Genomic DNA, 24879 nt, shown 5'->3' with positions numbered 1-24879 from the left:
CGAGAGGGCGCACGCGCCGCCCGTTAGCCGAGCAGCAACATTACCACACACGCACTTAAGAGCTTTGGGGGTTTTGTGGTTTTTTTTTTTTCTTCTTTTAAATCAGCTTTATTTTTTCTAACTGTTATTTCAATTTCCCATAGCACCTTGGCAATGTCAAAAACAAATACAAATACATGTATTATCATTTTAACATTTAAAGCATGAACCTACTTTACACAAGTCTTGTTTTGGACAGTTTTGACAACAGGAATATACCAGAACAGACAAAAGTATAGAAGCCAGATAGGTTGCTTTTTCTCCTTTCCCTGAAGCCCTACCACGTTGAAGAGAGATCATAAATGCCAAGGGGAAGCTAGATTCATCCGGGAGGAACAAGATGTCTGTAGTAACTTGAGCTCAATATATTATCTGAATATTTTGTATTCTATAAAAATTAGAACAAAAAACCATTTATGCACAGTCTGTTTACATTTGAAGTTGCATTTTTGGAAACTGTATCCATAACTGAAGCTCCATAAAAATAAACCTCTGGTTCTTAAATATAAAATTTTAAGTTGTTACAGGTTAGTTTGCAGATGGATTTTTCAGAAATAAGTTGATTTAACTTCATTTCAAGTCCTCCCAACTGTACATTAAAAACAGACTCAATTAACCTCTTGAAGTGCCTATGCTAAAGGCACATAAGAGAAGAGCCAACTAAAATACTACAACAAACCAAAATTATGTACCATCCTAAAGGAAGCTCAGACTATATGTAATATATACACACAAAGAAGAGCATGATAAATCATTCAGATTAATGGCAACAACCTTATGTTTCAGAAGGAAATATCAAAATTAGAAACAAAAATTCTATTGCATATCTGTAGTAATCAAGGATTTACAAAAAAACTTATCAGAAGCAATTTCCCCCCGAAGTGCATTTCTGTTGCATCATCTGTAATACAATGGCGCATTTTACAAATTTAAAATATCATCTGTACATACCAGATATTTTACCCCAGGTGAACATTCACTTGGGTAACAGTAAAAATAGCGGACATTTTCAAGACAATTAAGCTGATATTGACAAAGTAGTAAGGCCATAGCTATTTAACTACAGTAAAGCATTGATTAAGTCACTTATTTGCTACTGATCTGCCACAGTATCATCTTTCTCTCTTGGTTAATAGGGTGGGTTACTTTTCTTTTTTTAAACCTACTGCTAAAACTGCACCATCATACTGTGCCAGGCTAACTTTAAAAAAAAAAAAGCAGGAATGTAAGATACTATAAAAAACTAACTTAACTTTAGAAAACAAAAGAGAATTTTGCACTTTTACTATCACATGCAGATAATTACTCTTTTCACTCCCCAGCAGAAGTACAAGAGAGTAGCCCAATCTTTTCCATGCACAATAATTCGGAAAAGAACTTAACTGGGGAAGTATACTTCTGTAGCTAACAAAAGTCACTACTTCTGAAAACAAGTCACAGTTCATGAAACCAAAACTGAACTTACGGTATTTAATATCAGCAGAGTAGGAAAAAATTTCTGTTTACGTCATGTGGTGAGCTACCAAAAAGGAACTGAGAACTGTTATTTCTCACTTCAACTGCGCACTGAACATCTTGGTTGAACACGGGACAGTTTCACCTCTGCTGATAAAACAATACAACTCAACGGAAATCAGTGAGCTGCACCAGCAGTCAATCTGGCTCCCAAGTGATCATTTTGTCCCTGTTTCCCCCAGTCCGTCCAACAGGCTAACTTGGTGGATAGAGACGCAACAGCTTGCCTGAGTCTAGTACGGGGATGAGAAAGTAGCAGCTAGCCAGTCTAAGTTATATGATTGCCATGCAATACAAGTACTGCAGGAGAACTTGCACACAAAACTATGGTTTTCACAGCCTTTATATTTACTTGGTTGTTTCCCCCCCTGCCCCGACACACAAAAAAATTAGAGAGGAGGAAAAAAAAAACCCCACAGTATAAATGGCAGTGGGGGGAGGAGGAAGAAGGGGAATGCTGTTAAATCCTTGCACGCATTAAATAAATAACTATGAGTGCCCTAATMTGATAAAAGTTCGAATATGCTGGAAAAAGCCAACAGGTTTACAGATTTATTTGCATACACTGTACAAGAGCCATAATCTGCTGCTGCACACCCAGGACATACAAAAGCATCCTTTCCACGGTCAAGTTTTTCCAATCACCTTACAAGAAAGATTGAACTGTAGTAATTTTTTCACATCTAATAAATGAAAAAGGTTACATTTCACAATTGTTAGAAAAAATTCAAATTCTATCTTTCAGCACTACAAGGTTATTCTACGCACTGCACTGAAAGCAGATGCCCGCATGAATTAGCATGCCAACTTCACCGTGGAGGCCAAAGATCAACATCTGTACAAGCCTCTTCCCGAATAACTCTTCCTTTTGAACAGCAACCAGCTTAAGGCAGCTATTAGCATTCCAATACTTACTCAACTCGCAATGACAGTGCACATCTATCCTAAAATATCTGTGACTATTGTACAGAACAGAATTTTTTTTCCAGTTTGACTGCAGTAATTGTTTATAGACTTTAAAATGATTAAAAATTAACTTTGAAATCATTGCATTTCAGAGCTTTAACACTTAAATATTTAACTTCTCCATTATTCCCTCAAATGTAGCATTATCCAAATAAATGGAGAAGGGTTTTGTAAGCATCCCTAAACTGTAGATGTGATCAATGATTTTTACTAAATTAAAAAAATTCCCAAACCCAGTACAGGTAGTTTAAAAGTGAGTAATGATTTTTTTTATATATATATATATATGTATATATATAACATGCGTAGAAATGAACAGTTAACTGCATAAATACAATATATTGTGTTATGAATCAAATCAAAGCAATTGCCAAGCTGAATAATAAGTTAGAGAAATGACAACTCTGGCTTTATATATATATTTATAAAAATAGATATGAGTGTTCTCAAAGCAGCTGATAGAGAATGCCTACTGAGTAAGAAATCGCCAAGGGTTATCTGGCTAAGAAATCAGAAGATGAAAGTTTTCACAGTTATTTTAACTGCCACTTACATTCATTCTAATGGCAACACTAGCATATATTACTAAGATGTTTACGGTATATATCACAATTGAGTTTTCCAGTGTTCACAACTTACGACTTTAAATTTGTACACTTGCTATTCACTAAAAAAAAAAAAAAAGAAAAAAGTAGGTGTGATTCTTACTGCTGGAAGCTACTTTTCCCTAACGCTTTATACAGAACTTCGAACCCTGGCATGCTGATTTTGGCAGATTAATGCATTGTATTTTCCTATTTCAGTCATTACAGTAATCACCTTGTAAACTTAACCACTTACTTCACAATAGTGTTGCAAATTTAGTCAGCATAAAGCTAGGCAAGATGCTACCTTTCATCAAGTAGCTTCTCTGAACATGAGGGTTTTTTGTTTAACTCTTCACCTTTAGTTTCACTTTAAACAGTTGAAAAAAAAAAGTCAGTTGCTACTACATCAGCTGTAAACAATGAGTTCCCAGTACATATAAACCCTGATTTCTAGTATACAGCATCCAACACCCTACTCCAGAACACAAAGATAGGTCAGTAAATGGGAAACCTGGCCATGTCTCCAAATTGCTAACTGTTCAAGAAGAGACAGCAGTTTAACACTGGGGGGAGAGGGGCCAGAACTGCGTGCTCAGAGCGCCCATCTGCAAGGCAGACTGCCGTGTCTGGAGCTGGAAGTTCCGGCTCTTTACATGTGAAGCTAACATGTACTGTGTAGCCGTCCATCAATCCCGTACTGGGTCTGCCTCGGGAAAACATACCAAGATAAATGCACAAAAGTCTGTAATAAAGATTAGAGAAAGTAACAAGCAATAAAAAAACCCTAAAAAGTTGCCCTCAAAAGGAGGCGGGGAAAAAGGGCAAAGTAAAGATTCTGACATGCTCCCTTCCGCCTCCTTCCAATTATATCTAGAAGACATTTTTTGCTGTCCATGTGCTCTGATCTACAATCCAGTCTCCTGTAAAAATTATAGTTTAAAAAGCTTGCTGAATGAATTAGTAAGGTCAAGAGACTATACTTCAAGCTGGAAACACAAAGTTTACTACAGTAGTACATTCAGTTTTTATCATCAGTGACTAAGTCATGACAACAGTATCTGGCTGCACTCATTCAACTCACACGCCGACCAAGCACCTCAGCTGCAGATGTGCTCTGCAATGCAAGGCCATTAATGGCAGACACATCATCCTACAAGCCAAATGTTAAATAGGTTAAAAAAAGTTCTAATTTTACAGAAATGCTTATTTTTCAAAAATAATATTCTCTTACCCTCTTCCTCCTACACTGAGGGACATGTTAATTTGTCAATTCATAATTTTTCACCTTGTCAAAATGCTAGTTTCACAACCCCAAAACTGAGTTCAAGCAGGAAACCCTCTGCAAATTAAAAACAAAAATACAAAAATTATAATCTCTATATTTATATTGATTGGAATCCTCCAGCATTTGTGAAATCACTTTTAGAGATGAATTTTGGGACCCTCCACAACTTCTCCCTACAAGCCACACTCCAGTTCGGTATTCCCCTTCATGAATACTTCTTTCTCACAGTCTCCTTTGCTGCTCATTAGTCCACAGCTCAAATTAAATAGAGAATAATTGGCTGGACAAGCATTACTTTGGTGACCGGGGTGGCACATACTGCTCCTTGCCGATACGTCGAGGTGCTCCCTGAGGCGATGATCTGTGTCCAAATTGGCGCCTCTGTTCCCTGATTTTCCCAGCAGCTCCCCTGGGAGGCCCGTTGCCTCGAAACCCAGAATAATCCTTCATTCGACCTTCAACCTTGTCATGAGCCTTTTCTGAAGTTTTCTCTGAAGCCTTCTCAGGTGTACCATTTTCTTCATTTTTGGCAGGGGGAACTATGTTAGTGCGAAGCTCCCTAAGAGGCTGAACAGGAACTGGAGGAGGCTCCTTCGGGGGCTTCTGGCAGACTTCAGCGTAACTTAGCTTACGTGGCTCCTTTGGGATCAAGGGTAGAAGAGCAAGGTTTACACAGCAGAATGACCACTCTACATCCTTCCAGACTATCCTAGGCACAGCGTTAAGGTACAACAGCGAGAACAAGTACAGCGAACTAGTACACCACAACCATGGCAAACCGCACAAGAACACCAGGTCTTGAACTGACAAGAGGTCCCAGGTGCTACATCAGCATGTCGAAGAGAAATCTGCCCATGTTCCCCACCCATTCCCTGCTCCAGACAGACCTTACCTGCATCAACACAGCAGGTGCTGCACTTGCATTAGTAGAAGATGAAGTGGTATTTGTCCTTGGCAGCTTTGCAGCGCTGACAGGACAGACGGACACTGGTGGGGAAGTGTGGCTTGTAACATCTTTCTGAGCAGACACTTCTTCTGGCTTGCTATCTGGCTGAACTGTGCTGTTAAATCAAGAACAATTTAACATTAAAATCTACCAATTCAAAAATTCTGTTTGAGAAGGTATTTTCTTTCTTTCAAGTCACACTCACAAAAGTTTCCACTCACAAAATAGCACAGTAAGGCTGTTACGATTTGTGACTTCCATCTAGTGGCCTCTAGAGAAGCTGCCTACCACAAATGGAGAAGGAAGCTTAAGTATTATGACTACCTTGCAGAATACCAGCTAGAACCTTTGCAAGACCATGCAGAAGCAAGTTTTAATACTGTCATTTCAAGCAAACTGCATACCTTAACACCACAGCTTCAGTCCGACTTGGTGAACTCACGCTTGTGACAGGCTGTTGGACAGTGCTGTGCATCTGTTCTTCCTGAGCAGAAGCTGGACAGCTGGACAGCAAATCTTTGCTTTCCTGTACAGAAAGCATAAGTTGCAAAGCATGGAAAGATGGCAGATGTTCAGCAATTTAAGCACATGCCAGTTCAAGACATCTGAGAAGCAAGATATTTCCAAAGGCTGCTAGAGTCCTGATTGTAACTTCTTTCACAGAGCCTGACCTCTGAAGTGGAGTTACCCTTTACATGAGTTAAACAAAAATGGAATTAAATCAAAAAAGTAAGACTACATCACCCAGACAATCAATGCCCAGTCATGCCACCTCAAGTGATCAGATCGATATGAAAACATCCCTAACCTACACTACGTTCAAACTGTTCCTACTTCAACAGCCAACACTTCTCATTTGCCTGCTTTATTCCAAAATAGTACCGAATCTACAATAGTGTAACTGCAGGAGCTAAATACCTCCAAGAAGCCAAGGAAATCCAAGAACAGAAAGACAGAAAATATTATCTTAACAGACACATTATGATGTTTGGACTTAAGGCATTCTAATGCACAGCTCTAACAAACATTGATGCTTTAAGCAGGGGAGGAGAGACAGACAGCATGTGCATATTATTTGCATGTACGAAACAAGAGTAAGTACCTTTTCTTTGCAGATTCCTTTAACAATATCAGACATCCTGCTCTCCAGAACAGGCTCTCCTGGTGTTTTTGCTGTGCTGCCAGGCAAAGGTGGGAAATTTGATGCTAGCAAGTCAAACTTTGGTGTCTGAGTCTTTGTTTCTGCTGAAGGTTGAGGCCTCTAGAAAAAGAAAAGGTCTGTTAAGAGAGTTGTATCATCTAGCACTGAAAGCACTGAGTGTCAGGAAATTCCCTAGAAACACCGAATCCCCCCAATTTGATCAGAGGACTTAAGGACTGTGCCATTCCTTCAGTAAATGCAAAGCCAACACGCTCCAGTTGGTGTCAGGTAGTGACATTTTTTCCAGAAGAGATTGGCATAAAACTACTTGGGAATTGTGAATTACCACAAGATCATCTACTCATCCTTATCTGCCTGAATCCTTCCATGCTTTCTTTGGCTTACATGATCTCTTAATAATACAAGAGCCATGCCTGCTACTTGTCTTATTTCACAGCACCTAATCCAGAACAAGATAACTAAACGTTGAATATCTCAACAATATCTACCTTAAAAACCTAGCCGTATGGAGAAGCATATTTCAGTAAGGAGACAGTGTAATGACTTTACTCAAAAAGGTTATCTTGCATCCCAAGATGCAAGACAAACTCTACAAAGAGAAAACTGAGTTTGTAAACAATTTGTCTTTTCACTCACTGAACAATTGTGCACAATCTGTTTTACAAACAGGCACAAGCTTCCATCCTCTGGCCCACGAAGCAAGCCCAGGTATTTCATGCAACTCTTTGCAATAGGGGAAGCAGAACTTACTGAAATGCGGTCATCTTCCCGTCTCCTCCGACCTCGGAAAACATTCCTCCTTTAAAGGAAAAAAAAAAGGCAGTAAGTGCATTCATCTAGCTCAAGTATGCACTCATCTGCACAGAGGGGAGCCTGTGGCAGGGGATTCCCAGCAGCCTACTGATATTTCTCAAGCTACAATTCTGGGATGTTCTCTATCTTCAGTGGGCTCAAACCTCTTATATTCCTGAAAAATAGCCAATATGGGAACCTGAATCGCTCTTCTCTCCCCTTGAAGGAGGTACCCTAAAGCACTGTATCTAAGCAAGCATGTTGACCATTTAGACTTTAATATTATAGACTAGCATTCTATAGTAACAAGCTTATTGATCATATTTCTCATGTCTCTATCTTGGTCAGCAACTTATTTTTAAGCAACAGAAACCTGAATTAACAGACAAAGGATAAAAACAGTTAATCTTACAACATTTGGGAGCATCAGATTCCCAGTCCGAGGACTGGCTTCACATTTATGGCAATACAAATTCCAATTTTACTTCATTGGCTGTTTTAATTCTGGAGACAAGTCAGTCAGTTATTTTAAAATAAAAATTCCTTGCTATCTTACTGTAAGGTATTTGGCAGTAAAACTAATAGATGTATAGACGAGCAGGAAGCATCCATGCTCCTAATAGAGTTAAATATTTATCAATTTATTTAAATGTCAATTTTCCCTTTCTCACTTGTTTATAGAAATATGCATTGTGCCAGTGGTTGATGTTCCTTGGCTCATACAAGTCATTCAAGCCTCCAGCACACAACAATGTCACAACTGCATTGCTATTTTACAGTAGAGAGCAGTTCACACAATTCTTTACCTGCCCCTGCCAATGCTGTAATCTCCGTTCTGCTCCATCTGCATGGTAGGAGAATCCTTCTGGGAATAACCTTGGTCTTGGTGCCCTGGTAACGTACTGTTATGTCGCTCCATAACAAAATTCCTTGAGTTGGTTCTGTTCAGTGGTCCTTCCCCCATCGACATGGTACTGACTGCAGCTGGACCCTCCGCAGCATGTTCTGAGCTGTTAGATGATCGGAAGTGAGGCTTCACACTGCATGAGGTACAGCAAGAGGCTGTGGTAACTCAAGACTCTAAAGAACACTCTGCAAAACTGTACCACCAACTACAGCTAGTTTGTAGCTGACGAGAGAAGAGGAGATCAGTAAGTACTGGAGCTCCATCATCAGAGAAGTGTTACTTCCTACATACATTCGTCAGTTGTCAAAAACAAACAAAAAAAAAATTGTTCTTCCTTACCTTCATCTACTCCTTTCATTCTAGTTCTCTTGCAATCCCCCACCCCCAAGTGTGGCCATTAAAAGAAAACATTGAGACCACGGCCTGACAGATACTAAAGGAAAGAAAAAAAAAAAAATAGGGGCAGGAATTGTCTCAGCAGAAACCCCGAGAGGGATTCTTCAGTTGTCTAGGCCTGGAGCATGGGCACGAGGTGCTTGAAAGTGTTCTGGAGAACTGAGCAATGCCTGAGGAACAGGCTGATCTGGCCATCAGCCTAGAGTTGAACTGGAACAAGAAGCCAGGAGTAGACAAGGACTGAACCGGCTGGAGAGAGCAGGGCAGCTAAGGCTAGGGTGGCTGAGAGCCCATTTCTCCAAGAGCTTGAAAAGCCAGGATCTTCATCTCACTGCTCCTGCTATCAAACACCTGCAACATTGACTCTGCAGTTTGTGATACCCCAGACATTTTACCCAGTTATTGATTATTCAGCATCAAAGCATTCAAAGCACAGTTTTCTTTGAACTGAGATGCAGCTGCACATGTTCAGTGGCTCTGCGAGATAAGGCTCAGGCCTCAAACAGAGAATTACCCAGAAAAAACTCTGACCTACCATGGCATGGAATAGTGGCAAGGAGGAAACCCAGTTTTCCAGAGTGGCATTCAGACTCATTAGACTATTTTCCACTTCTGCAACTCACTGTTTTTTCAACTCAGCAGCAACTAGTTTCAGCAAATGAGGCAGGGATCTTGAACTACATACTTCACGTGATCAACCCTGCATAGCTCATAGCTTAAGGACAGAAGGAGGATGTCGCATGTTTACGGTATGCTATTGCAGGAGTGTTTAAAAACAATGCAATCAAGGAGTAAGTTCTCCCACTGCCAGTCAAACTGTGATACCTGTCTGGGAGGAAAGGTTAACACTGCTACATGATCTCCTACAGAGCAAACAAGGACTGGACTCCAGGCTGAAAGAGAGCCCTTGAATTCAACAGACTACAAATCACACAGCTTCTGGTTTCTTTGGGCTGAGGGAATATTGAAGGGCGCGTTGTGGACACCATGGATTCTAGACTGGCTAACAGAAAGGTAGTTTCCTTCCAGCGCCCACCAGTTAACTTGTTCCCTCCCACTTGGCCAGGGAGCTTAAAGTTGTGAGGAAAAGAAAGCAACACAGGAGAAAGAATTTAATGAATGACAGCAAGTTATTATTTGCCAACACTGGACTACTGAATCAGAAGAGCAGTAAGCGATCTGGTCCTAACAGCACAAGATTCTTCTCTTTGCTCTGCAGTTCTCCCCTAGTATTTTAAATCAACTCCATGACTCTGACAGGCTTCTCCATAGCCTTGCAATTAATAGCCAGAAGCTTTTCAGCATTTTATACATAACAAAAGAGTGGAAAAAGTTTCACCTGACTTAATAGCCCAATTCTGAGTGTTCAAATTCATCTGCTCTGTCAAATACATTTTAGTTATCTTTTAAATGGCTGGATAGAAAAATATCAATTTAACTAATATTAGCACTGAGGATCTCCGTCACAGGATACAGCCTTCCATTCCCACAGGCATGTTGCAACAAATGAGGACAAAATAAACATGACCAGCTTAAATAAATGTTTGTTTTTACAGACAAAAAAACAATATTTAACTAGTGACTGCCTGTGTGACAAAATAAATTGAGTTTAATGGGCCAGGGGACAAAGCTACAAGCAGCAGCATCACCTCTGTGAAAGAACTCTTCCGCAGTTCAAGAGAAGACATGTTGAACAAGGACTAGTTCATACCTTACAGCTTCAAAAAGCATTAGGAACCAGTTTTCAGGCCCAATAAAGTTTTCCATCAGCAGTGAGCACAGGGAAGAGGAGATAAGACAACTGACTTCTCCCATTTTGTTCAGTTCACTCTTAAAATGGAAAAGATGCGTAAGGCATCATTCAGCCCTCAGATCTCATAATCTTACCCATCATTGAGAAGGCCACAATCTCAGTCCGGGCAGAAGAGCAAAGCAGAAAAGAGAAGGAAAGATAAGGAGGAAAAAAGCAGAGAGAACGAGACATGATGTGAGAGAGTAAGAAGGAGGAAAAGCGTAAAGTGCAGGCTGCCCAGACAATTGACTGTTGGACCTGTTCTCTCTAAGCGCGATACTTGATCATCACTGGGCCAAACCTTCAAGCCTGCAGTCACTATTACATGTCCCCCATTTGGGAAGAAATCCTGCTGAAGCATAATTGTGCCTGCTTCCAGCTTCTGAAGCTCTATTACTGCAAAAGCAGAGCTTTGTACTAGCACAAAGGCTGAGCGAGCTTGGCAGGAAAGATAACACAACCCAGACAGAGTAGCAGAACCTGTACACACATGGCCCTGAAGCTATAACTGCAAAATGACTGAAGTTTTGCAAATTAAAGTCTTAAAATAACCAGGAAGAGTTTTAAAAGCTTAAGATTATTAGACAGAATGTGATCTACAAGCACAGAGTGAATATGTGGGCATTTCAAGATGTTAGTCTTCGGGCACATACAATTCCTGTACAGTTTCAGTATCTATACTTCTTTAAGATGATCCATATAAAGTCTGTAAAACTCTTCATTTAAGTTTGAGCACAACTTAAGGCAAAAAAAACTTTAAAAAGACCTTAGATGGGCACTGCACAGCTGTAACTGAATCGATTGCCCAGTCTTCTGAACACAGGTGTGTACTACCAGTCTCAGAGCCCTGTATTAAGGCTCCACTGAGTCACTGCAGACCTGACTTCCAAGTTCACCTTTTGCCAACAGCCACAAACCTTAACTGCGTCACAAAAACATTAACAGTACTGGCAGTTATCAACTGACTTCTCAAACAGGATAAAAAGCTATTCCTACGCTATCAGCCCACATGCTGAATACAGTAAAAGAGCTTGCAAATAAAACAATTTCCACCCACGCAAACAGATTACTACTCCATTGTATTTACAGAGCACTGTTCCAGCAAATACAAAGCTGTTTCCTCCTCTCCGATGTTTATATCGGAGCTGAGTCCTTACAGTTATCTGGAAAGATGGCAATATAGCAAATAAATCACAGTAACAGACTCAGCATCAAGCAGTTTTAGCACACAGAAGCCAGGGCATGCAACTCGCAGCTGTATAAACTGAATGGCTCTCTGCAAAACTACTCACACTACAGGAAAAGCTTAAGTTTGTTTTGCAGCAGTTTACAACCCGTATATAACAAACAATTCGAAGTACTACCTTTAGAGGAAGTTATTTATGTGTCTGCAGAAATTCCTCCGAGGTTTTTAGAGGAGATACCTTTGCTCTCTCCAGCACATATGTCCATTATTTTGGGATCTCAAACTGCTGACTTAATTTTTTTTAATCAAGTAGAATTGAAAAACACCATGTGTATTTGATAAACAAAGCAAGTAGCCTAGTCCCGTTGCGAGGCACTGCACTTTACAAGCGCAAGGAACACACTTAAGGATCTGAATACTGTAAATTCTCAGAGAGCAAAGCAACTGACAGAACTATCTTACCGATTTCTATGGAATGGGCGACCTATACTCAAAGAAGCAGCATTTGTTTTATATGATCCTGGTGTATTAAAGCCATTCATAAATCCACCGTTAGGAAAGGGGGCCTGCAACAGACAGAACAGTCTCAATGGCTGAACTAAAAAGAGAAATGTTTGCAGTTACATGAGATCAGCTTCAGCAGTTATTCATCCAGTCTGTTCATACTTTTACACTGGGCTACCACATCCAGTGCATTGTAATCTCACTAGTTAAAAAAAGCCCCACTAGGTTAACAGTCTGCAAATCTACTTTAGTCTCAGAGTCCTCTGGTTCCAGAAAAAGCTCCAAAGCTCTTCCAGTAACATGAGTTACTAGATAATGGATAAATGGAGTTTCACACCAAAATTCCTTGAAATAAACTGCAGCCAATGGCGAGCCACATGGCTCCTTTGACAGTCTTACATTATTAGGGCCGTGACACTAACTGAAGGGAAGTATGGTAAAACAGAAGCAGAGGGATCTGACTAGAAAATCTGTGCATCCTGCAGCCAAAAAACCCGCCACCACCTTGTTTCGTTATCCAAATTATTATTTGTGTTTTGGGCTAGCTGTTGATCTGTGATCTCAGGCCTGAGTCCTAGTCAGCAGATTCTTAAAATCCTCCCCTCATTTTCCCCGATTAGCAGCCGTTACTTACCAGTGGTGTTTCGAAGTAAGGTGCAGGGTTTGRAGACCATGTCTGAGGCACAATGCTGTAAATAGAGTACTGCTGAGGACTATATACAGGCTGCATAAACAGTGGTGAGGCAAACTGTGCTTGTGTTTGAACTGGCTGAGTATAGACACTAGAATCCACTACCCGGTAACCATTCTTTGCAAAAAATGTGTTGATGGCTTTTATCCTTGCCTGCAAGAGATGAAATGATATCACATACATTAATTGGGAGAAGAGGAAAAGCTGAATTTGCAATTTTTCTTGCCTACTGAAATTATAACAGAAGGGGTGGGGTGGTAGGTTAATTACTGCTTACAAATAGAAACTGTTATAAAAATCAGTCCAGATCACATCCTTAAAATATGCTAAAGGGAAGGATGCACATGCTGCTTTAGCCAGAGAAACTCTCAAGTTTACAGAATAAATGCTGCTTTCTATAGCAGTGACTGTCCAGACTCCAACTTCAACAATTTTACAAAGAAAAAGCCAGATTTCAGTCTCCAGCAGATGCTATTCATTTGACTAGTTGTCCTCTCCCAATACAACCAGCCTGCTTCAGCCTTATTTATGGAGCTGCTAACTCAAGCCAGACACTCATGATAGCAGGAATCCCTCTCCTGAGTTCTGCATGGGAAGACCCAGATTTGGGGGGAAATGGAGGAGGGAAGATGAAACAAATTCAATTCACACCTCACAAGAAACAGCCCTGTGAATAACAAGCAGCCACCGAACTGCAATTTTTCAAAGCCATACATGACCTCATTCAAGCTAACCTATAGGGCAAGTGTTATGACCTATCCCATTGCTAATTCCTTACTTTTTTCCATAAATTCACAATGTTATTCAAACAATGGTTTATTCTGAAATCTCTCACCATATAAAACAGTCTTACCATTACTGGCTTGCCCTGAAAGGTTTTCACTTCTTCCCTTAAGTATTTAAACGCCTGCATAACAAAAAAAAGATAACCGTTAGAATACGTTGATAAAATAATACTTAAAGGATATTACATGATTTAACATGAACTCCTAGCCATGTGCTTCCCTGCTAGGCCAGCTACATTCGCTACCCCTTCAAATTCAGGATATCAGATGTCAGTTCCTCGCGTACTCAGTGGCTGGGTGCTGTAATTTCATTGTTATGGCCAGAGAGGACTGAGGCAAGAGTCAGACAAAGGAATTACAACCCTACAGTCTCCCAGCTTTTCTTCTGTGTCAACCACAATTTGCCAATAACCTCTTAAAATACCAAAAGGAGGATCAGTAAATAAACGAACATCTTTGCTACAGGCAGCGCGCACACAATTCTCCCGAGCAGGGGAAGCGTTGTTAACAGGATTGGGATGTCATTAAGAGTCGAAAGCAGCCTTACCTGTTGCGCATCTGTGTCCGACTGGAATGTAATGTACCAGTTGTTGTTGTGAGCAAACTCACAGCTTATCACTTTGGGGCAGTTTTCATTTTTAAAGAGAGCCTTAACCTCCTGAGGGAGAGAAAGACTCAGTTAAGGGGACCTAGTCCAAGCTCTAAGCTGCAAGTTAAACACTAAACCAAACTCAGCTACAAGTTCCTCTTGACTGGGTACACACTCACCCCTTCAGAGTCACCAAACTGTCCTTTACCGGTTCCTGAATTCAAGAATATTAGCCCAGCATACTGAGTCCTCAAAATTAAAAGTAGCAGGCAGACCCAGTAAGAAGAGTAAGACTACAGAGTAGAATTGGTGGTATTTAATATTAAAGAGGTAGCAAAAACATGCCTTTAGATCGGGAGAGTCATCTAGACAGGAATGACTAAGGAATACTACCAACCCAAGACAACTTGATAACTGCAATAACCAGAGTTTAAAGAGGGGGCAATTCAGCTGTTGAGCATTTGCATTAGAAATACTAATTAAAAATGCTATTAGACAAATACCCTGTGTTACAACTTTAAAAAACAAAGAATTATACGATTCTGTTAGCCAAATGTCAGTAGGAATTTTATTATCCCCTCTCCTCTGAGCATAATGAGCTCAGTTCACACTGGGTCACAATGAATGAGAAATGTTTAATAATGTTTGTAGATGCCAAAACAACCATCTGACTTCAAGTAAAGTTACCGCTGTGACAAAAATTCAGCCTGAATTCCAAGCTATGCCCTGGACTGATTTTATTTTTGGATCTGAAAAGAAACCAGTTCAAGCTCCCTTCCAGAAAAGCCTTGGTAGCTCAAGTTTCTATGGAAAAACTTATGTAAGAGCATTTCATTTTAATATATTAGTAAAATAATGGAAAGGGGCAATAACAACAACTTTTTGGTTTGGCTTTTTTGATGTTACATCAAGGCAGCAAAAATCACTTCAGTGGTTTACAAAAAATATCAGAGTTGAATTAAATTAAATACCAGTCAACCTTTAAAGCAACACTTGCTGTTTCAAGCAGCGCGTTTTTCTTTTTACCTCTATAGGTGTTGTTTCAGGGATCTCACGAAGAATAATAATACATCGTTTGTGGTTTGGTCTTACTTTCTCCCCTCTCTCATCCACTTGTACCATAGGAGAAGCTAAAATTAAAATACAAAATTTGGCTTAATATTGGACATTGTATACTGTAAAAGCTCTCAGCAGTACTAGACTCCTCATACCCAACTTGTAACAAAGTACTTTGACAAGCTGCTAAACAAAACAGATTTCTTAAAACAGTCCTTTTACTCTGAATTCATCAGCAGCATTCTGTTAGATCTTCAGTACATTTTAGTTACTTGTCTGAGGCTGCCTCCATCCACAGTTCAGGTATCTAAAAAGCTCAGTCCCAAATTAAATTCAGTCTAGAACAGCCACTTATGTACAAGCACCATTTGGAGAAAAAAGTTCCCTTCACCGTTTTCTTAGGACAATATGCCATAACCAGCTAAGACACAAACACATTTCTCTAAAGCAAGCAAGGGGTTTTTGTTCTACTAATATAGACATCAAACACCCAGACTTACATCTCAAAACTTCAAGAATAAGATCCATATCAGTTGTCAGCTTCTTAATACCTTCCATGTTGGCAATTGTCCATATCGGAACAAACTGGTCGCTATCCATTTGAGACATCAAATAGAGATCCTTTGAGAGATTCTCACTGGAAATACATAAATGCAGCCCTTTAGACAAATCCTGGACTTTATTAACAGAAGTCTTGCAACAAAAGGGTAACTACAGGCTTAAATTTTCACTGATAACATTCACAGCTACTCTAGCCAAAATATACCCAGATTTCCACTCCCGGAAAAAAATCCTAGCAGACAAAGCAGAATGAAGATAATTAAAGACAACCACATTTGGAAAGATGTCCTAGGTTATAGTGCTCTGGGTGATACTTTGTCTGCAAAGAAGGATCTTGCCAAAGAGATATTTTCTGGCAATACACAGCTAAATTATCTCAGGATCCTACAGCTGTGAAATTCTCATTAACTGGATTCTCATTAAAGGACAAGACTGTGTGGACGAGACTGAGACAGCTGATACCGCAAGGCTTCTGCAGCAGTTCAGTGAAACTTGCTTTAAATCCCAACCAACTCCTTTCCACAGCTAACTTTATAATTGAAGATGCAAGCACAGTACATATAGAGCCAAAAAGGAAATATGTGTCAATTTTAATAAAGGTTTCATATACAGTTGAATTAACTGTACTATACCGTGAGAAGCAGAATTCAAGTTGTTTTTTCAAACATTCTCTAATGTCTTCTGTGGACACAGCAGAGCTGCCTTCACCTAAAAGTTATCATATTTACAAAACACCATCAGGTCTCAGTTCCACATTGAGAATACAATGCAAGAAGGAGTTTCATTGTATAATACAAGCATGAATCCTTCTGGATAAGAACAAGAGAAAAAGGTAATTGAGACATTCTTAAACAGCACCATACTGTGCATTCCAGGTTGCGTCAATCCTGTTGAAGCGATTTAGATCCCATGGTTTTCAGGTACTTGCCCAAGTGCTGCAGCTGGCTTAGATCCTCTTAAGTGCGCATTGAATGGAAAATTCCAGAGTTTCTACTAGGAATTTACAAGTGATACCTTAACTCAGAAAATATTTACTAAACAGAGCCAAGGGCTTGTTTTCTGCAGCAAGCTATGAGATGCACATACATCGCTTGGTCTTTTGTTTTCCCAGGTAACCAGAGAGATACCTACAGGCCTGGTAAGTTAATTACTAACTACACTGATGGCTCATATCTGCACACATGTATTTGCCACATTAAGCAGTTTCAAGACCTGTCCACAAAGAACAGAATATCACTCATTTCTATCAGCACCATCTTGGGAGAAACACTGGACTTTACTAACCTAGTTTATAAATTGCACTTAAATTTCCCAAGATCTTCTCCCCCTATAACAGCATTAAATCTCAAATTAGAAGTTAAATTGTAGACAAGAGCGGAATTACACTTTCAGAATTTTAATATACAATAATAATAAAAAAACACATTGCTGTGCCTGGTTACATTTCCCAACTTTTGCCTCTGCAAAGATAAATTCACTCCAGTTTTGCTAATACAACAAGAACTCAGAATTAATTTGGGGTAGAAAAAGGTTTGCTGATTATATCCCTCCCCCAGAAAAATCAACTTTTTAAAAGCCTCCACTTGAGGGAAGTGTGGACTTGGCTACTATTATTTCAGTTGGAAAAATAAGCCTTTTCTCACAGCTATGTACATTCCCAACACTACCAGAATACGGGTGGAAAAGTATAAACAAGCTAAACCAAGTTCTTTCTAAAGAAAGAAACCTTGCCTATACATAAAGACTCACCATACTGAAAGAGACAAAAACCAGTAAGTATCAATATTACAGCCCAACATTTTGGGATTCACTTGTGACAAGAACATTAGAAGACAAGGTCTTTCACTTATGGAGTTCCCATTTCTCTCACACAGGACAGATTCACTTCTCATAGGTTTGCTGATAGGAAATACTTCATTTAAACACTACAGAAAAGGAGCCTCCTGCTCTGCTGAGTGCCTCACATAGCCGCGTTATTGTTCTCCAAATGCCTGTGCTTTATAAGCAATCTTCTGTGGACCAGAAAAGATGTGGACTTTAAAATGCCTAGAGAAAGGCAGATGGCAATCAGAAAGGACAAGATTAACTGCACAAGACTTCACAGAATTACAGGAATTGACAGCGTTACTGTAACATGAATACTCACCAGAAACTTCATAGATTTGGTATCCAAGATCTTCAGCTGCTAGGACCATTCCATTTGCAGATGCCTCATCAACTACTGTGCCATTTCTTGTAGCTTCACAAGATGGAGAATACATCACTTCATATTGCTTGCAGCTATCCTCCGAAATCTCTATGTTACCTGGCAAAAGAACACATCATTAACAGAAAGCCTACTATAAGCTTCAGATTATTTTTCATTTGAAAAGTTTTGGCTACCAACTTTTAAAGAATAAATGCTTTAACTGAAAAGCTTACACCTTCAATGTCTACTTTGTACTGGGTAGCACTTTCTATCTCTCTATTTTCAGACAGATCTTCTGGTTTGCACTAGAATTTTAGCAAGAAGAATAAATAATAGGATCATGAAATTGTAAGATTGCAAAAAGCGGCAGAGGATCTAAAAACAGGCTTACCACCTGATATTTAAAATATTTAAATTAGGTGCCTAAAAAACAAAGCACTTCAATAGCTTACATCACTGAAAGACTTATTCAACACACTACATGATCCTTGTTTATATAAAGGACTCAGAAGCATCAAGTGATTGCTATAAAACCACACTGGAATGACGTTGAAATTGGCCAATCTCTTGTTCAAGACACTTCAGACTTAAGTCTTCACCACAGCTGCTTGAAATAGAAACAAGCATAATTTCAGTTTAATCCAACAGAGTCAGGCAAGATAGATTATTCAGAATCAACTATGCTCTACTAGATCTTTTCCACACTACTGACTAATCCACTAACAATGTACTTTTAGAAGTGATACTATTCAAGCACTTACCATTACAGTAGATATCGCCTGAAAGCCATAAAAACATGTTTAGAGAAATATCCCTCAGCTTTCCAAGCAGTGCAACATTGATCTGATTATTTCATATTGTTATGAAGAGACAAATGAGTTTCTCAGCCAGCGCACAAATTCAGTGCGCTCTCAATTTCTCCTGACTTACCAGAAACTTTTCACACAGTCACACAAACTGAACCCTCCCTCCTTGATCCCTAACTTTTCCTAAAGCTTTTTTCCAGAGAATCTTATGCTTCCTATTTTAACAGACCGCTGCTATGTTTCAAGTAACATCAGCTATACAATTCACTCCATATCGATTCTAAAATGAATCGAGAGCTAAACCACTGGAATCTTTAGTTAATTCTGGATGACAGGATTAACCATGTGGTAAGGATGGAAAATAAGGATTGAAACTGAATACAGACTTAAAGCAGCTAACTATAAATGCTTTGCAATTTCTACTCCAGTACAAATGCCATCGTGCAACAGTTCTCAGCAGCAGCTCAGTAATCTGCCAGGCTTGTAGGCGGCCCTCAGATCTATAATTTTCCTGTTCATAGGGTCAAGAGTATACTAAAGTGCAGCAATGGTGAAAGACAATCATGAATCCATTCTACACATTAGCAACCCGTTTCCCTCTTAGCGCGATACTTGGTCATCATTGGGCCCCTTGAATACTGCTACTCTAGCTCAAGCTCAGCTCTGGATACCTCCTTGAATTCCTAAGCCAAAGCTCACTACTCGAACATCTAATCTCTACAAACAATTATCTTTCTATCTACTGATTTGTCACATTCATTTGTACTCATGACTACACCAGCACTAATAACCCCAAGGACAAGAGCATGAGATTGCATCTCCCTACTAGACTGTCTCATAGAGACTACTCAGTGCTAATTAGCAAGGGATGTATCATTGCTAGCGTTTAAACACAGGCCTGTGACATCTCACCCTCGGTATGAGTCCCTTGTGCAGCCGCTGTTTCTTGCCACGAGTGCTCAGCACCATTTGTTGCTGGCACAGCCTCACCGCTCCCTTGGGGTACTTCTTGCCACACTTTTGCATTAGGGTTTAAGCCAGCACCTTTCGATGTTACCTGCTGAAGAGACCAGAACACTTTTATTAGAAGAGGAAATCCAAAGATGATTTAGAAGTCAAGCCAGACAATAGAGCTGAATTTAGCAATTTCCTATACAGTTCCACATCTCAAGTTTCTAACCATCTATTAAGCACCAATGTCATTCTTCATTGATCAAAACAGGAAAGTCCTCGGTATTTTCCAAGTATTTAGTTTCTACCTCCCTTAGAAATGTTGCCTTCAGCCTCTCTTTTATTGACATCCAGTAACATCAGCAGAGGAAGCAACTAGCTTTGAAGAACTCTGATAACTCATAAGCTTTTAAGAGCTTGACTCTCATAATCCTCCAGCCCCTTTCACCAAAAAGGGAACTCTTCCCTGCTGAAGACCTCTTCCTAGAAAGGAAGGTTAAAAAAAGCCACATTTCAAGGAGAGTAAACTGATGAGTTACTGAGTTTCGTCATGACATCTATCCGAAGAAAACGTCACCTATATCCTATCTATATAGGATAGCCCACTTCATTCACAGAATCACAGAATCACAGAATCACAGAATCACAGAATCACAGAATCACAGAATCACAGAATCACAGAATCACAGAATCACAGAATCACAGAATCACAGAGGTTGGAAGGGACCTCTGGAGATCATCTAGTCCAACCCCCCTGCTCAAGCAGGGTCACCTAGAGCACATTGCACAGGATTGCATCCAGGCGCGTTTTGAATATCTCCAGAGAAGGAGACTCCACCACCTCTCGGGGCAACCTGTTCCAGTGCTCTGTCACCCTCACAGTGAAAAAGTTTTTCCTCATGTTAAGATGGAAGTGTCTGTGTTTCAGTTTGTGCCCATTGCCTCGCGTCCTGTCGCTCGGCACCACTGAAAAGAGTCTGGCCCCATCCTCTCGACACCCTCCCTTCAGATACTTGTACACATTCACAACACTTGCTTGAATTTATAAGGCAAAACCCATTAATCCTAGCTCAAAGCTCACACAGAAGCCTAATTCAAGAATAAGGAAGTTTGGTATTTCAGAGGCTAGCCTGCTAGAGTCTGAAATTAAGGAGTGGCTTACTACCAAGCCTCATACATAAAGCAAAAGGATAAGGAAGCAGTTGCAATAGCTTTAGAGATAATTCCTTTGCCAAGGTCACACCTAGTTCCAAAGCTATTTGCTACAAGGACAAGCCCAAATCCAGTAACAAAAAGCCTCCAAACACCGCAGAAGTTCAAGACAACCACGAGAGACGGCAAAACAGAGATCACAATTTTTGCATGGCCCTCTTTGGGATGTGAAAACTCCTAGACTCACTGAAACAGCAATGCAGTTTTTCCCCTTTCATGAATATTAGAAGAAAAATATAGCTGGAAAGAGAAAGAAGAGGTAGCAGTGAAGCTAATGTGAAGGGACACAAGTGCATTCCCATTCTTAGTTTTCAGAGTAGTTCCTCCTCAAGAAAACACCCAGTAGCATGTTACACCCACGTAATGATCACAGCCAACGTACTTCAATCCTCCTGTTAAAGCAGTTGAGCAAATTGAAAACTTAACCTTGCTCAACAGCTTGTCACTCCTGTGACACAACATGCCGGTCAGCTGGGACACCAGCTCAAGAACCAAAAGCAAGCAGATCCCTTTTCCTGAAACAGCCCTTCCATCAAAGAGAAAGGACAAGTCGCACTTCCAGGAGATGATTCATTGTTCTGTGGAAATAAACAGCGCCTCACTGTCTTTTACCTTAGAAGTCAGTGCTTAGCTCAAGCTGAAAGTACCTTTAAGTATGATATACTGCAGCTGACACCCTTTAGGGAGGTTGCTGCACCCCTGGAGCACATGAGCAATCTCGAGGATGGCAGATGACGCTGCTCCTCACTTCAGAACATACTGAATATCAAATGCAGCAACACAGAAGTCCAGAAATCACAGGTTGCTGCAAGAAGTGCTAAGAAACCAACAGATTCAGGCTGATTAAGAGATGAATGGATCTATTAATACAATGGCTACGCCTGAACTGTAGCGTGGGCTACTTCCTCTTTGTGCCAGAAACACTAAATGAGCTGTAACACAGCTCATCAAGACCCAGCCCTGATGTCATTCATCTTAATAGCAAGACACCACAGACTGAGAGAATAAAAAAGTCCCTAATTCTCGTAAATTTTCTGAAATTAGTGTGTTATGCTCCAGGAGCAGTGCCATTCAGTTCTAGCAAGTGACCCTTCAGAAGAGAAGGCCAAAATATCAATTCTTGCTTATTTAACTGCAGCTAACAGACAAATACGGAGCCTATTTGATTGGCCGCAGAACAATCCTCCCAGCTGCTATCGGGAACTTTCATGATGAGGTTAAAGCTTTACAGAGATACAAAGGTTAGGAACGCTCATGGGTATCCATGAGCTGACAAAGCTGTCCTCTGCAGCAGGGCTTCCCTTTAGTTTACATTGCTTTCGACAAACGTGGATCAAAGCTGCTCCTCCAGAAATTCCTCCAGACCAACTATCGAATCAGTCTCATCTCAAAAGAACAGCAAAGAAACATTTTTCCTGTCACAAAAGCCTAAGTTAAATGTAACATAATCAATTAAGCCAACAAGAATGAAAATATTCTGAGTTTGCTTTAAGGTATTCTGCAGCAATCAGATCTCCTTTGACCTGACTGCAGCACATCACGTAAAAACTATTCAGTGCTCTGAGGATCCCAGGTAATTCTCAAAACATACGTTAACTTTAATGTTCAGGGGAGAACTACTTTCATTGAATACAGAACACTTTTTCATTAGCCAGTACAAGCACCCCAGAACTAGAATGCGGCTCCTTTATCACTAGGTAAAGCGCAGGCTCCTTCGTGCAAGTCGTGCCAGATGAAGATGGCACCACCCTCAACTGTGTCAGTGCCCCACATTGCTCGCTATTTGCGGCTCTGGATCAGGAGGGGGCAGATGAGCTCTCCCGCAATTCCCCGTCTGCCGAGGCTGCTTCCTCTCCGCCCAGGAGAGGTCTGCGGTCGCCTTCCCTGGAGGGGCTGCAAAGGCCGGGACCCCCGGCAGGCCAGCAGCTCTGCCCCCACACAGCTGCGGCAGAGGGAGACGCCGCTGTAGGACCCGAAAGACTTCGCGCAACTGTGCCGCACTGAGTTTTTAATGAATTCCTCTCTGCAATCCCGGGATTTCCTGGAAGAGATTGATCAGAGAGAACGTATCTGAAGTAACAAAAGCAGAAAATGGTCCACCAGGACTTGTCCAGCTTTAAATGTTTAATGCCACAGTCCTGTACAAACTGTGCACGTTTTTTTTTTTGTTTGCCACCCAGAGTGAAACAGGAAGCCTCACATGCTGAAGAGGGCCAGCAACGTCTAGTGCGTCTTACAGGCCTGCTTTGTCACTGGGAAACATCACTGACAACAATTAGCGCAAAATTCCATCCATCTGAAATGCACAATTTCAATTTTCCCAGTAAGGTGCTAATATAATTACATTACTGAATTAGAAACCCGCATTCAACTCACCAAGCCTCAGAGCAGGCACAGTAAGCCATTAGTATTTTTCAGAACACATTTAATAATACTCCCAAATGCACCTTAATTATCATTAAATGCTAACAATATGCTGGCCCTTGCTTGCCCCTGAAAGCAAAAGATAAAATCTACCCTAAAGATGAATGAATGAAAAATAACCTGAGCCTTATACAAATCTCTCACTACACCAAATATTTTCAGCTAAAAGAAATATTTAAGGTGAACAGAACTCCACTGTGCATGCTGTGAAGGAATCTGTTCACAATTAGCACATGCATATGTCAGTTAAACATGAAATATATCACTGACAGATAAAATAACTCAGCTAATCCTCCCAAAAGCATTTCAGGGCTTCAAATACAATCCTGTTCTGTAAGGTATTTTTCAGACAACCCCAAAGATCCTAGGATAAAAGGTACCGTCTGCTTTAAAGCATTTGACTACAGCATTTCAGAACACCTAGTTAAGAGCTTGAGTTCCCTGTCCTGGCAGCGAAAAGGCACCTTGGAAAAAGCAAATCAGGATCGCCCTCAGAAGCTCAAAATTAAACACCGCTGCTTCCTGAAGGAAGATCACAAAAACTAACTTGTAACACTGTCTGTAGGAAAGAAGGAAGGAGATCAAACAAAGCAACTAAAATAAGTCAAGTTGAAGCTCTAAAAGGATTTGCTAAATATTCAGACGTGCCCTGCCTGCCTTCGCAGGCTCCCGATGTGCTCCGGCTTCCTGCGAGCAGCCTGAGCCCCGTTCACCAAACTACTGCTTCGTTTCACCCCTGCAAATCCTGGAAGCCGCCTCGCACGCCCCTGCGCGAGGGCAGCCGTCTCGCAGGCCGAGCGCCTCGCTGCCGCGCCGGGGCTCAGGCGACGGCGGCTGTTCACGACTCCAGGCCGCGGCTCTGATCAGCTTCAACAGTTCCTCTTCAAAGTTAAACGCTGCGACACCAAAACCTCCAGGCTCATCACTCTGGGGTTACACCACGAGTTCTTCTCGCCGTGTGAGRCAAACAGTATTTATTTCAGAACTAAGGTGACCAGCTCATAAAACAGAAAGTGTTTCCCAACCTGTTTTATTTACAAGTCTTTAATTGCGGTATGCGCTTCGGTGTCCGTGCGAGGGAACACCACGGCGCTTCAGCGGAGCGCTGCAGCAGAAAGCGATTGGGGCTCCCCGGTTACTCCCCCGCCGCAGCCGGGAGGGGGGCAGCCCACCCCCGCGCGCTTTTCGGACAAAACTTACTGCGAAGTTTCAGTGCGCCGCGTTTGCCCAGCAAATACCGAAACCGCCTCTCGCCGGATTCCGCGAAACGCAGGAAAACCCGCGCCGCGCGGGCCGGGGCGCCCAGCGGCCGAGCCGAGCCCCGGCGGGGCCGCGTCCCCCGTGTCCTCCCCGGCGCGGCCGCCCCGCGGGGCCGCCCGCCCCCACCTCTCGCCGGGAAATCATCGTCCCCCGCGGCGCCACGAGGGAACCAACCCGCTTGGCGCGGAGGCCCCGGACAGGCCGCGCTGCTCCCTCCGGTGGGCCGGGCTCAGCCCGCCGGCAGCACCGGGGCCGCCGCGCGCCGGGCCCCGCCTGGCT

The 24879-nt window shown here is 41.3% G+C and overlaps 1 protein-coding gene across 1 annotated transcript; it reads right to left on the bottom strand.

Annotated features, from left to right (window-relative positions):
• Positions 1 to 95: 95 nt before the first annotated feature.
• LARP4 (La ribonucleoprotein domain family member 4) lies at positions 96 to 19813 on the bottom strand. Its single transcript, XM_026084941.1, is given in 17 exon segments — positions 96 to 4664; positions 4667 to 4788; positions 4791 to 5031; positions 5285 to 5453; positions 5743 to 5864; positions 6441 to 6599; positions 7251 to 7299; positions 8099 to 8332; positions 12036 to 12139; positions 12712 to 12921; positions 13622 to 13675; positions 14101 to 14211; positions 15169 to 15272; positions 15699 to 15835; positions 16392 to 16467; positions 17906 to 18064; positions 19666 to 19813. Coding segments are annotated over 16 exon segments (2106 nt in total). The 5' UTR covers positions 18021 to 18064; positions 19666 to 19813; the 3' UTR covers positions 96 to 4565.
• Positions 19814 to 24879: the final 5066 nt, after the last annotated feature.

Source organism: Apteryx rowi, unplaced genomic scaffold (assembly GCF_003343035.1).
Source record: "Apteryx rowi isolate R43461 unplaced genomic scaffold, aptRow1 scaffold_657, whole genome shotgun sequence".
NCBI classification, from domain to species: Eukaryota; Metazoa; Chordata; class Aves; order Apterygiformes; family Apterygidae; genus Apteryx; species Apteryx rowi.
The sequence above is the reverse complement of the archived record's forward strand: the minus strand, read 5'-3'. Positions and strand labels throughout refer to the sequence as shown.